Source organism: Pteropus alecto, unplaced genomic scaffold (genome assembly GCF_000325575.1).
Source record: "Pteropus alecto unplaced genomic scaffold, ASM32557v1 scaffold25, whole genome shotgun sequence".
NCBI classification, from domain to species: Eukaryota; Metazoa; Chordata; class Mammalia; order Chiroptera; family Pteropodidae; genus Pteropus; species Pteropus alecto.
Genome location: NW_006441955.1, coordinates 33,669,892 through 33,683,905, shown reverse-complemented (window position 1 = coordinate 33,683,905; position 14,014 = coordinate 33,669,892). Strand labels below are relative to the sequence as shown.

Here is a 14,014-nt window from a genome sequence, read left to right as displayed (position 1 = left end):
ATATAATCAGAACTCCAAACTATGCAAAAAACAGCTATTACAGGGAGTGTTATATTCTATTACTTTTTTGTTATCAGTTATTCTTTAAGAACAAACAAAAACCCCAACAAGCTACACACCTTTACTGCATTCCAGAGTTTTAGGAGTGTAAATCTATAAAATGGGATTCTCAGGAGCAGTAGTACCAGTCAAATATTATAAGTGCTTATTTGAGGTGCTTTAAATTAAAACAGAAATCAGTATTTCAGCAAATCTAAATTTTCAAGTTTGGACTTGATGTGTCTTTAGTGGTCTGAGTTAAAGCAATATTGCATCAATTAAGCAAAGCAAATCAAGACACCTCAAAAAAGGTGATATAGTAAGAAAATGTCGATTTAATCATTTACTTTAGCAGGCAAGCAATTTGTAAACATTCAGTAGCGGCAGCATCCAAGTTACAAACAATTTAAAAAGAAACCAGGATTAGTGATTATAATTTTTCCTTCCCTTTCCCCAAAAGAAAAAAAGAAAAAAAGATGTGGAAATGAATGACTTAAAACACTACAAACATTGAACATTCAGTTATGTCTTCTATCAGCCTTCTATGCATCCTCTCTGTTTTATTTTTAAAGATGTATCTACTCCTAAAATGCATTATCTTGCAATAACTTGTAGGTGAGCATTTGCAATCTAGGAAGTTGTTGTTCCTGCACACAGATGTGCACGCATTATCTCAGTTTAAATCCCATTTGCAAAGGGAACATTTATGTCTTGGTTCAATGCTTCTTTGACTTCGAGTGGCAGGGTGTCAAAAAGGTGATCTTCCACAATAAGCCCGCTTTTCTTGAGCAGGCGACACTGGCCCAGCTGGGCTGGCAGGCGGTCCAAGCAGTTCCCCTTCAGCTCCAGCTGGGTGAGCTGGGAGAGCTGACCGATTTTCTCCGGGAGGGAGGTGATGCAGTTTTGCCCCAGATTCAAAGTCCTCAACTTAACGCATTTAAACAATTGTTTTGGCAGACTGTCCACTTTGTTCCCCGTGATATGCAAATGCTGCAGGTTCTGAAGCAATCCTATTTCTATTGGAATCATTGAAATGTTGTTGTAGCTTACATCTAAGCATCTGAGTTTCTGTAAACTAAACACTGCCACTGGTAAGGATTCGAGCTTGTTGTTGGAGAAATAAAGTGACTCCAAGTTTTTGACATGGGTGATGGAGGGAGGAATGGTAACGATTTTATTATGCCATAATTTTAAACAAGTCAGTCGTTTTAAATGCTGGAAACTGATGATTTCCTCAATTGTGCGTATGTTGTTCGATTTTAAATCCAGTTCCTGTAAATTAGAGAGGCTGAAAATAGCATGTGGAATTCTCTCTAGCTCACAGTTCTGGAGTTCGAGCTCGGCAACATTCATCATTTTCTTAAGGCTGTTCAGCACTAAGAGTTTAGTGCCGTCATTATGAATGACTAACTTTGTAAGATGTGGAGCCACATCTGTAATGTTGGAGGGAACTTTGGTCAAATTGCTCTTCACGTGGAGAATCTTAAGGTGCCGCAACTCTCGGAGAGACTCAAGTCCTATCATCTTATTGTTTTCAGAGTTCAAATTGCCTATCAAGTACAACTCTCGAAGGTTTTTGAGCAAATAAACCCAGGCAGGGATTTCAGCCACATCGGTGAACTTCACATGAAGGCATCTCAAGTGGTCTCGGAGAAAGCTAAAAGCAGTCTGTTCAACTTTTGCAGGGCAGTGGCAGAGGTGAAGCTCTTGGAGGTTAGTCATTTGAGAAATTTTAGCAGGAATTTTAGCTTCTGGAATCAGTTCAAGTTTTAGCACATCCAGGTCCGTGAGGTCAAAGACGGCATCAGGCACGCCCGACAACATAAACAGATGTAGCTCCTGCTTGTCCTGGGCGTTGCGTGACACATGCTGCCTAAGCTTTTCAAATGTCCACTCGTGGTTCAAACTAATTTCCCTAAGTTTATTTTCACTGACTTCTGACAAGAACACACCGAAACGCTTGGAATACAGCTGGTCATATTGGTCTACCATGTGTAGAAGGAACGCGAAATCGTTTTTGACATCTGGAATGTCACTGAAACTGCTCTCTTCTCTAACTTTTTCAAAAGAATATTCCTTCAAAGGTATCCTGAATAACCAGAAGAGAGTGTAGAGGCAGATAAAACCATACACACAAATAATGGATATGTAACTGATGAGAAGCTTTTTCAGCATGTAAGCCATGTTGTGGGTACACTCAAATACTTCGTAGCCAGTCAGGTGCTCAACTTTCGGCCTGCAGACATGTTCGAAGCTGATGGCGTTGACGAAGTTTGCAGTGTAGCAGAGAATAAAAATGAACTTGGCGGTTTTGATAACTGTTTGGACCACGTAGAGTTTATAGATCAAGTCACTGTCTTCCACGTGGGCACGAAACTTCCGCACTTTCTCAAACAGGGCTTTGGCCTGTTCCCCGTCTTTTTTATCCAGGATGGTCATGCTGGGGACTTCGATCACAGGCTTCTCGGCTGAAAATTTGAAGCCAGTTTTGTTGATCATCGGGGTACTGGCACTGGGGCTCCCTTCATCGCTGCTGGTAGACACGTGCTTTGGTAGAGTCTGGGCACCGGTTAGTCTCTGCTTGTTTTCCTCCGAGTCTTCGCATGCTGTTTCAGACAGTGCTTTAGTAGTCCAAGGAGATTCAAAACACTTCCCTAATATTGAAACAAAATGTTCTACTTTTGAGCAGGTTTTGGGATATTTGAACCAAAAGTTGCTACTGACCATGAGAATAATAGTATGTATAAGAGCAAGGTATGGAAAGTACTTAGAATACCACGGAAGGGCCAGATGGTAACACATCTGATTAATAAATACATATTGCTGAAAATCCAAGTTTGTTTTTCGGCCCGTTGGATCTTTCTTCTCCTTCTTTGCCTCCTGATTTGGAACTGTGGAATCTGTGTGAGGATATGTGGCTCTGAGAGGTATGTCAGGTGTCACAGCAGATGCGCCAAAGGAAATGTCATTTGTCGCCCGCCCATGTTGGTCTTGGTCAGTGGCTGCTTCCATCTTCGGGATATTGGTGGTGACGTCGGCATTTCCCGGTGGTGTGTGTGCCTTTGAATTTACAGGAGACGGCAATACTGGCAAGCAGACCACCTGATCTTTGGTAAGTTGCATGGTTCCTGCAAAGATGGCTACCATCAACATAACGACAGCCAGGTAATCCATAAACACGTCCCACCATGGTTTCAGGATTCGGTAAGTTGGCTGGATGTCATTAAGTGAAGCAACTTCTGCAAGGGTAAACATTCCTAGAAAACAAGCACACAAAAGACGTTATTACCGATGTGCAAGTGAAAACATTAAATGAGAAAAACCTTTCACATGCTCCAAACTAAGTTTTCTCATCCAGGTCCTAGCCTATCTTTTTGTCCAAGATGGGTATAGTGAAAAACAAAATAAAAATACATGAGAAAAATGATGTCCTAGCTCTTTTCTCCTGGCCCAAGAGAAGAGTGGGCAAAAATGGGTGGGGAATAGACTGTCTTGAAGGTAAAAAATAATGAGTCTGCACAAGGTCTGTAGTGGTTAGAGTAGAAAGAGGAAAGTGGAAATTTGAGAGCTATTTAGGAGACAGAACTGAAAGACTTGTAACTTACTGGACCTTGAAGAAGGACATGAGAACAGGATGATATTTGTTGTGGACTAGAATGATTTAAGGTTAAGACTGAAGTTTTGAGGTAGGGGGTTGGGATGACTTCTACTTGATACATGCCTAAATTGAAGGGTCTGTGCACACTATTAAACTCTGGATAGCCTGTGTACCGGCCTCAGGCCTACCACTTAACAAATGGTGTGATTCTCCAAGCCTTATATTTTTCTTCTGTAGCAAGGGGATGATAACTTCTAAGGGTTGTTGGAAAGCTTCAATTAAGTCGTGATTATAAAGCTTTTAGCACACCTTCTGGCCACAAGTATTCGTTAGCTCTTTATGTTAGCTCTTACCACCCTGGTGGAAATGTCCTTCGAATGGTTAAATCAAAGGTCTAGAGTGTGAAAGGAGTCTTAGTCTACATACTTGGGATTTATCAGCATATGTAGCTGAAACTCTGGCCCGATGGAAAACATGTGGAATGAGAAGAGGCTCAAAGACACAGGTGGGCATGGATCAGTGATGAGGACACCGAGTCAGGACTAATAAGACCTTTGATCTCTACCAAAGCCAGTGACCCCGTCAGCAAGGAAGAGAATCCCAGTGCCAGGACACTCAAAAATGTGGTTACCATTCACTAACAGCTGGCAGCTTTACAGTCCTGAAACTAGTTATACAAATAATACAGTCCAAGGACAGCCATTCCGGAAGTAACCAAGAAAAAAACAATGTTTATTTATAGTGGCAAGAAATGGGAATGGGCTTCTGTAATCATGGATGGGAAACAAATGTTTACCTTCTTGAATGTAGAAATTTCAACTTCTTGAAAAGCAACATTACCACATTCTTCTTTTTCAGGAATTTTTCAGGTTCCCATATTCATATATAAAATTATTTCTAAAACTAGCAAAAAGATAAAAGGCAAGGAAAGTACCTAAGGTTCTGGGAATGTATTTATTTTTTAAATAAAGGGTGAAAGACAGATTTTTATCTCTCTATGCAAAAGTTGCCCAGAGTGCTGTATTGAAAAGGATTCTGAGGCTGACTCTGGCTTTAGTAGGAAATAGTATTATAACTGATCACTAATGTCATTCCTGGAATGACAAAATGGACAGTGGTGGCATTGGTACTTTTATTCTGCTTATTCTCTCTGTTTCAGATTAAGTCTCAGAAAGCAGGGACCATGTCTTTTTTTCTGAAATTTCCCCACACATCTAGTACTACTGTACAGAGGTGTATGATATTTTATAATAAAAAACAATAAATATCTATTCAATGGTAATAGCGATTCTCATATAATAGTTTTTAAGTGAATATCTTTTATGTAATTGGGTAAACACGAACCCAAGAACTCCAAACACATCTTCACCATTGAGTTGTATTTATATTTTGTGAAAAATGCTGGAAATCACTTCAGGGCTTAAGTATAAAATGCCTGGCACCCAATCTTTGTAAAAAAATTTACTAAGGGAGTGGGGAAAAGAAAAAGAAATACTTGCACCTCAGTATGGGGAAGTGGCAGATAACATTCCCACAGGAACCCCTTTATTCTGAGCTTTTATATCTTGTTTGTGAGTGGCTTAGGAATTTAAGCAGGAAGCAAGGCCCCTGGAATGCACAGTGGGTCAAACTAAATGAGAAACAGTGTAACCATGTGCCATGCGAGCTCTTGAGTCACTGTCTAGAAGCATAAAACACAGTACCCATCCAGAGTTTACAGAATGGCTCTTGCTTCATGTACAGAGACTAGAAAACATACCTCACACACATTTATTCCAGGCAAAGAACTTCATCTGGTCACACCAGGGACCACGGTTTTAATGGTCCAACAGTACGGGTGATTAAAAAAAAAAAAAATGTTTTTTGCACATTAATACTTCTTTCTAACAGGATTTTTCTTCATGTTTCAAATAGCTAGGTTCTAGCGAAGCCAAGATATTTGGGTTGGAAGATTGAGGGAGAAGAGAAATTTGAAAGTCACTGTACTGAGAATGTTGGTTACTTGTCTTTTAAGGTTTGATTATTATAACTGGTTTCTCTGCCTCCAGTCTTGACTCTTTCAATCCATTGTCTACCCTGCTGCTCCTGGTCCTTTAGTTAAAACTCCTCTCCTCTGTGCTCTAGGTTGATAACTTCTTCCAGTTTTTCCAACCAGCCATTCTCCCTTGTCTTCGACACATCATGTCTTCCACCTGGAATACTCTTCCCCAATCCCTTTCATTAGGCTACCAGGTTTCTCTCGCTTTTTCCAGGAAGCCCTCCCTGACCCCTAGTCTGGGTGAGGTGCTTCTCTGATGTGCTCCCATAGGACTCTGCACCTCCGCCCAGCACAGCGCTTATCACACTGCGGTAGAAACAACTGTGTACCTGTCGGATCCCCCACTAGATTATAAATTCAGTGAGGAGAGGGACCATGCCCATCTTCTTCCTTACTGCTATGTAGCAATGCCTGACATACAATGGGTGCTCAATCAGTGAAAGAATGTATGAGCTCTTGATAATCATCTCTGGCATTATCATCATCATCAAAATTCCTCAAGAATATTTATTAAGTGTCTCCATATGGTATTGGGCAGGAGAAAATTTTCTCAAATTTAATTGCTACCACAAAGCAACATGGGCCTAACACAAGAATAAAAACTCCAAGCTAGGCCTCAGCATAAAAATATACAGCTAAAGGACCACACAGCAGAGAAACTGTGGGATCCTTGTAACCAGTGATATTTTGCAGCTGTCAAAGCGTCAATGTTGGTTTTCAAGCACTTTGTCCTCAGGAAAGGCTTTGCTTCAAGGAGAGAGAGAAGGCTGATTACTTCCCCAGAGGAGGAAGAAAGGTAAAGGTAGGTGCAGTATTGTAACCTCACACCCACCCCCAACGGTTGCCAGCTCAGCCCCCCACATCCCTGCAAGGGTGACAACATTTGAACAATGAGACCGGCTTGCCAAGACTACAGCCTCAGATGGGCCCTTCTCCTCCAGCATGCTGTCTACTCTGCCACTCTCCACCAAGGGTTTGTGCCCCTGCCATTTCCTCCAGCACGATCCCTTTTTTCTTTATGTTGAACTACTCCTTATTCTTCAAGCTCCGGCTCAAGCACTAGCTCCTTCGCCAAGCTCCTATCATAATGACTAATAATAATCTGCTTCCGAGGTTGGTCCTTTTGACTAGATCTTGAGTTTCCAGTGGGCGGAGGCTGTGTCTTATTTGCCTTTGTGTCCACCATGTCCACTATTCTCTCTTCTGAAGAACAGAGAAGGCATTTAGCGATGTGATGGTGATGGTGATGACAACGATAATAATAATAAAAGCAGCTATCCAAATGCCCATGAACAGCGAATGGAAAAATAAAATGTATATTCACAAGTTAGAATATATGGCAGCAATGAGAATGAACAATCTGGTTACATGGGTGTGTTCAGTTTACAAAATGTGATCTGCACAATTAGGCTATGGACCTTTTTTGGTATGTATGTTTTAACTGCCATAAAAAGTTTCAAAAAGAAATGGTAAAAGAAGCTGCAGCACAAACAGATGCCCTAGGAATGTGTTGTGACACCAGACTGAGACTTTGCCTCATGCTCCATCCCAAGGCACACCCAGGGCTGGTTGGGGTCATGGGCCAGGGAAGCTCGTGACCTTTCTCTGGCACCTACCCTTGCTGTCTATCTCTCCAGCCCAAGAGAAGGGGCCTGTTTTCCCTGGAGTACAAGGTACTGAATCTGTCACGGAAAAGAGGGCGCAGAGGTATGCATAGACAATGTGCAAAAGCTCTGGCTGGAAACAGTTGAACATACACAGATGGAACACAAATGGAACATCGCCTGAATGTACAAAGAGGACCTAAGTGGAATTCCATCTAACCTTCACAACATTACTCTAAGCCGCCAAAGTGTTATTATTTTCCCTTGACAGGTAAAGAAACAGGCTCACGGGAGTTGAGTCATGGAAGTCAAATAATTAGTAGTAGAGTCTGGACTTAAAATCTCATCCAAGGCTAAACCACATGTTCTTTCTACCAGATTACATTGCTTCTCTTTACTGTTCATGTTTGCAGTGCTTTAAGTTTGCAAATTACTTTTCTATAAAATATCTCAACTGATTCTTACAATAATCGAGTGAATTCGGCATTACTATTGCTGAATACTATAAGGAAACCTGAGGCACAAAAGCTTAAATGACCTCCCTGAGCTAATTAAGAGCAAGAGCTAACAGAATCTTTCATCTCCAAACTTTTCTCTCTATCACACAGTCATGGCTAAGAGGTGGCTGTTGAAAGGGGGCCGTTCTCACTTCTCATTGCTGTCCTTAGCTTTGAGGACACAAAGCAATACAGTTATGTAATCATCTCCCTTAAGGCAACCTTTCATGACATTCACTCAGAATTCAAGAAAACCATGAGCCAGGTACCGTGGTGGGGAATACAGAAGTGATGTAACCCAGCTCCTGCCCTCATGGGGGACCTGGTCTACTGGGGGATGGCAAGCAGTGAGCATGCCATTATAACACGGTAAGAAAGTTGCTTTCACCTGGTTAATACAAAGTATAGGAAAGGCACAGGGCAGGGAAAGCTCATGTCTGCATTTGGTAATTGGGAGGGTTTCTCAGAGAGATAGTTTTTAAGCTAGGACCAGAAGAAGGGGGACTATTATGGGATGGTACAGAGGGTAAGGAATACAATTTTGGCAGAAAAAATAGCAAGTGTAAACACATAGAGAGAAATTATGTGTCACAGAAACCACACACAATTCTAGTTACCCCATTATTAGTCTAGTATGCCCCCATACATTTTATGGTTATACTAACAGATGAAAATCAAAGCATGGATGATTTATGGGCCATAAGGCAGGAAACCAGTACTTACCTGCAATGTCAGCTACTGACTAGCTCTTATCTCAAACAGGCACTTCAATTAATGTGTCTGTTATCCTGTCTGACCCATCAAAAACTGGGTAGAAACTTCCTACCTCCCAGAGAGTGTTTCAACCATTAGCTGAATTAAACATGCAGTAGCACTTTGAAAATTAAAGTTGCTTTTCATATAATGTGTTCTTTGTGTGTGTACAAAGTATATTAAATACATATTCATATAATATAGTATATATTAAGGACATTATGATCCTCAGGTGACTTTAAGTGAAAGTCCAGTCAATGAGAGATCAGTATCTAGCTTTCTGAATCCCATATATCTTGACCTTGCATCTCTTCAGTGATTTAGGACTCAGAATGACTATAAATGGTTACCAGAGGATTTTTTTTTTTTTAAACCTGAGGAAGGCACACTTACTAAGTATTAGTTGCAGACATTCTTTGGGTTCTCCTTTACAATATGTCTGCTGCAAAGAACTTAAAGAATTACATGACAAGGAAGTGGATTTCACATTCCAAGGCTTCTCTGTCTCTGGCACATATGTAAACCAGATTAACATTCTTGTGAGCAAACTTTTGTTATGGAAGTCACGGAAGCTTTTTGCACTAGAACTAAAAGGGGGAAGTTATTGGACTTTGGTTGGACAAAGATGAATCAGAGTGAATCACAATTCTTTTATGATATATAATTCTGTTTTCTTATCTGAGAGTATGACCAGTAATAATGGAATAAACCAATAACTAAGAGCCAAGTTCAAAATTAGAAGCTACGTAGATTGGAGAATCCCATGAATATACTAAAAAAAACTGAATTGTACACTTTTATGGTATATGAATTATATCTTAATAAAGCCATTAAAATTTAGAAGCTAGATTGTATCTTTGTTTTACTGCCTAAACTACCTTTTCAACAGAAACAGGATAGTGAAAGTAGATAGGGCTGTAGCATAATTGTAGATATTCATGCTAGATTGCATGCTAACTTCAAATATATTTTTAAATGATTGCTAAGCTATTATAATTACACTGAAGTGGTTCCAGAGAAAACTCTTTAGCATTTTACTCATCTTTGAGCATCCACGCTTCAGCTGTAAATACCAAAAATACCTACCTCACAGGGTCATTTATTGAAAACGTCCAGTTCAGGGTCTGACACAAAGTAAACCCCAAAGGATATTTCCTGAACCTGAATGTTGAAAAAGAATCTCTGAGGAGAAAAGTAAGCCCATCTTCATCAGTCTTTAACTGATGATTAGGCCAGTGTCTGGAATTTTGAACTAGCATGTAGCAACTATATACATAGAAGTAATACTTCTACATACATAGAAGAAATAAAGGATTGACAATGGAACTTTGTATTCAATTTCATTAATTCTTTCAAAAATATCTCAATTAAAATTACTTATATTTAGGAGGTGGCAAATTATATTAGAAAGGGCAGAACTTTGATGCCAAAGAGACGTGTATTCAAATACTGCTCTTTGCTCATATTTATTAACAGTGTAAATGTGGGTAACTTAGCATCCATTAAAAAACTTATATTAATGAGATTATTAACATACAGTAAAATTCTACTATCAAAACAAAAATACGATCACCTAAAAATAGGATCACTTTAAAAATTAGTTCCACCTGCACTAGGAGGTCACGTCCCCAATACCCCTATTAAAAAAGGAAGGCAGTCAAATGGCTTTGAAATGTTACTTAATGAAGCGTTTAGTATATGAAAAAGCAAATAGCTCGATTAATCAATTTAATATATAAATTTTCCACATAAGTATGAGTTCTCTATTTCATCAAATACCAATTTTCATTTTCTTTCTACTGTGTTCTGTGAAAAAATAATCAGCCTTTTTGGCCAGACTGGGGAAATGGGAGAACATCCAAGAGACTGGTGAGGATCAAATTCTCAAATCTTTCATTGAAATAAGTCAAAAAAGATCAAATTAAAGTTCATTAAGAATAAACTACACCATCCCTATAAATAATCCTTTTTTAACATTCAATATACACATGTGCATGTGCATACACCCCCCTCATAATTAATTCAGATATCAGAAATTCATATGGTTAAAGAAAATAAATGCTTCAGATGCAAAATGAGAAAGATAGAATGACTCAGGTTCCTCCAAAAGAGCTCTGTAATACTAGTATTACATAAATATTAATAGTTATGGATATTACAATTATACAAGATACTGTATAGTTGATGTAATTCTATATACAAATGAAATAATTCACTGATGTTATTCCCTTTAAAAAGATTATGATAAGAAATTATACTTTTAAAAATAGTTTTTTCCTTACACTATTTTGGTTTAGATACCTCAAAAATAACTGAAAAAATGTTTAGGAAAAAATCAAAATCAGATTTCACATTGGGCAAAATCCAACCATTTTGCTAATCTCCAAAAACTTTTTATAAGTTCACTGAACACCTAAAAGTAGAGGACTAAAGAAAATTCAGAACTAGTGAAATATAAAATGAGCTTTACACAAAGTATATTTTAGTACCTATATTTTATATCTATTTGAGCTTTCTCCCTTAGAATACTGCTATTCGCCGAGAAAACTTACTTCAAAGCTAAGAAATATAACTCTAAACACATTTTAGTAGACCTAAGGCAAAATACCTTAGGAATTAACAAAAATGTATTATTATATCGTTGTGGATTTTCTTGCGTTTTTCTTCTAGCACTCAATTCTAGATGTGAAGGTCCACATTTAAGAATAAGAAAATGAGACTTTATTCATAGGACAATAAATCAATAGCTTCCACATTTTATTCCACACAGTGTCAGAGTTTCTTCTACAAGTTATCACTAGCATTCCTCCAACCATGAATGCAGGCCAAAAGAATTTCACAAATGTTTCAGTACCTACAGGCCTTACTCAGTGTACCTTCTTCTAGAAAGTTTGTTTCGTTCAATAAATATTTATGGAGTATCCTCTATGTGTGCTAGATACAGGTTATAGGGATAGAAAGGGGAAGAATAAAAAAAAAAAATCCAGAGCTGTCTTTACTGAGAAAGCAGTCTAGAGAAAACACAGAGAAGATAATGGCAATGGTGTGATTAGCCTGTAAAATGAGAGCCGGCAATTAACGGACCTTAATAAGGCTTCAGAGAAAGCCATCTTTAGCTCAGAGTGAAGCCCTTTAGAATCCTAACTTCATCCGTTTATCAGGTGGCCAGTGGAAATTTTAAGAGGGCACTTTGAATACCTAATTCTCTTTTTCTTATGTAAGACAGATAGACATCTTAGACCAAAATTGATCATGTTCCTTTTAAATTTACTCACTTTTAATAGTTTCTTTAGGCATGACTGGCACATGTCTGAAACTGGGCTAAGGAAAGTGAACTAGGATGGAGGTCCCTGACACCTTAAACCAGTGGTCCCCAACCTTTTTGGCACCAGGGACTGGTGCTCCTATGAGAATCTGATGCCTGATGATCTGAGGTGGAGCTGAGGCGCTGAAGTCAGCGCTGGGACGCAGTTGCAAATACAGATGAAGCTTTACTCACTCAACTGCTTTACTCACTCACCTCCTGCTGTGTGGCCCTCTCCCTAAACAGGCTAAGAACGGTAGCAGTTCTCAGCCTGGGGTTTGAGGATCCCTGCCCTAAGCCACTTTCCAGTGTCAGGAAGTTTGCCACATTCTCTTCCAGTTGTCTCTGGGACAGAAAGCCCCTCTGACCACAAATGCAGGGGTGTCTGCTCTGCACGTGGACTATTGGGAACCTCTCAAACCTCATTCCCGGTTTATAAAGACTGCTAGAAAGCGCCTGAGTACCTTGCCCTGGTGCTCATCTTACTAACACTCAAGAAACTCCTCAAAGTTAGTAAAAGATACTCAGCTAGTCATACAATATACCTTGGATAGGTGGCATATTTAGTTAAAAAGGCTACTTGGCAGTTTATTAGAAAATCCTAGCCATTAGGACTGAAAATGAATGAAGAGTTAGACAATGGTTGCTCATGACCTTTGCTAAATTGAGTCCCATCTGTCTGTCCATCTGTCTTCCCTTTTTTCCTCCACCTTGGTTTGAATTCCTAACTTAAAGGGAGGAGAGTTTTTTTCATGTGCTTGCCCCCAGGGCCTGGCACAGGCACTTAATAAAGGTCTATAATCGAATAAACCACGTAGACCTATAACAGCATTCTAGGCACTGAACCCGTGAGCCAAGTACCATCTCACTATCAATTCAAGTGACATGTAAGGTTATTATTAATTATGCCAAAGTCAAAATGATCAGCTCCAACAGGCAGTCTTCAATCAATATCCAAATGGACAACACTATATAACTTTTGAATAGGTTATTCTGAAGGTAATTCATTCTGATTGACCATCTGCATACAATTTGGCTCTTAATTAAACATTCTACCAAACACGAAAATACAAAGGTAAGTTTGGGCATACCCTCACCACAAGATAAAGACCAGATCTGGTTCCTGATGGAAGGCAGGTGATAAGCCAGGGAGCACTCTGGCGCAGAAGCATAGGAGCACCATTTTAGCATGCAGCCAGGTGATGGAACAGGCCAGGGAGGAAGGAGATCCCGAGAGGCAAACTCCCTGAGACAACAAAGCTGCCAGTGCCTCAGGCCTTCCTTCTCTGGTCCTCCCAGGGTTTTCTGCCCTTCATGGATGTTAAAGTTCTGACCATGTCTGTGTGCAGTTTATGGAAGTCCATAAACACTTAAATCAGAATACCATATTAAAATGTTGAGCAACTGCCCAGAACCTGTTAAGTGCTCAATATAAATTAGCTGCTATTATTATTCAATAAAATTATTATTAAATGAGCCATTTTATATTTAAGAATCCGATAAAAACTCTTCTTTATCACTATGATAAAAACACTACAAGAAGTTTTGTGTCTTTTAGTGATGTACTGATACAAAGAGCCATGGAATCCAGACGTTCTCCATTTACTTTTGGTTTCTGAGAAATTTAGCTTAATTTTATACAGGCATTACAAGTATCAATGCTTGGCCTAAGTCTTCATTTAATTATTCACTTACTCATCCCTCCATCCATAAAATATATACTGTATACTTGTGTCAGCATGATGCAAATCCCTGGAGAAAAATCTGGTGAGCAAATTCAGACATATTTCCTTTCTCACAGAGTACACAGTGTAGGAGAGAGAAGTATTCATTAACTGAATTTATATCAAATGGTCAACTAAGAAGAACCGGCAGAAGCAGATTTGCTGTTCAGTGAATGAAACGAGGTTCGGCTTTAGGACCCCTCTCTCTCCCAGGCCCCTTCTGAGGCCCTGCGCTGACTTTTTTATTTCTAACTCTGTCTTCTTCTTCTTCTTTTTTTTTAAAGAGTGCTCTCCAGTTTCAGATTCCAGAAAACCCAGACCTTTGCTTGCATGGCACTACCGATATAGGGAAGAGGCACAAGAACTATACAAACTGAAAAAATATTAAACCAAGTTGTATTCAGAGCCTGCAGTGTGCTGCCAGACCACAGGGAACCTACACAACAACAAAGGCAGA

General features: G+C 39.4%; 1 protein-coding gene across 4 annotated transcripts in view; it reads right to left on the bottom strand.

Annotated features, from left to right (window-relative positions):
• Window positions 1–354: 354 nt before the first annotated feature.
• LRRC8D (leucine rich repeat containing 8 VRAC subunit D) overlaps window positions 355–14,014 on the bottom strand; it is a 110,568-nt gene continuing 96,908 nt past the window's right edge. For all 4 annotated transcript variants that reach the window (XM_015595274.2, XM_025052056.1, XM_006919393.3 and 1 more), the window contains one exon: window positions 355–3,296. In XM_015595274.2, coding sequence (XP_015450760.1) covers window positions 718–3,294 — 2,577 coding nt within the window. In that variant the 5' untranslated portion in view covers window positions 3,295–3,296 and the 3' untranslated portion in view covers window positions 355–717. The remainder of the gene's footprint in view (window positions 3,297–14,014) is intronic.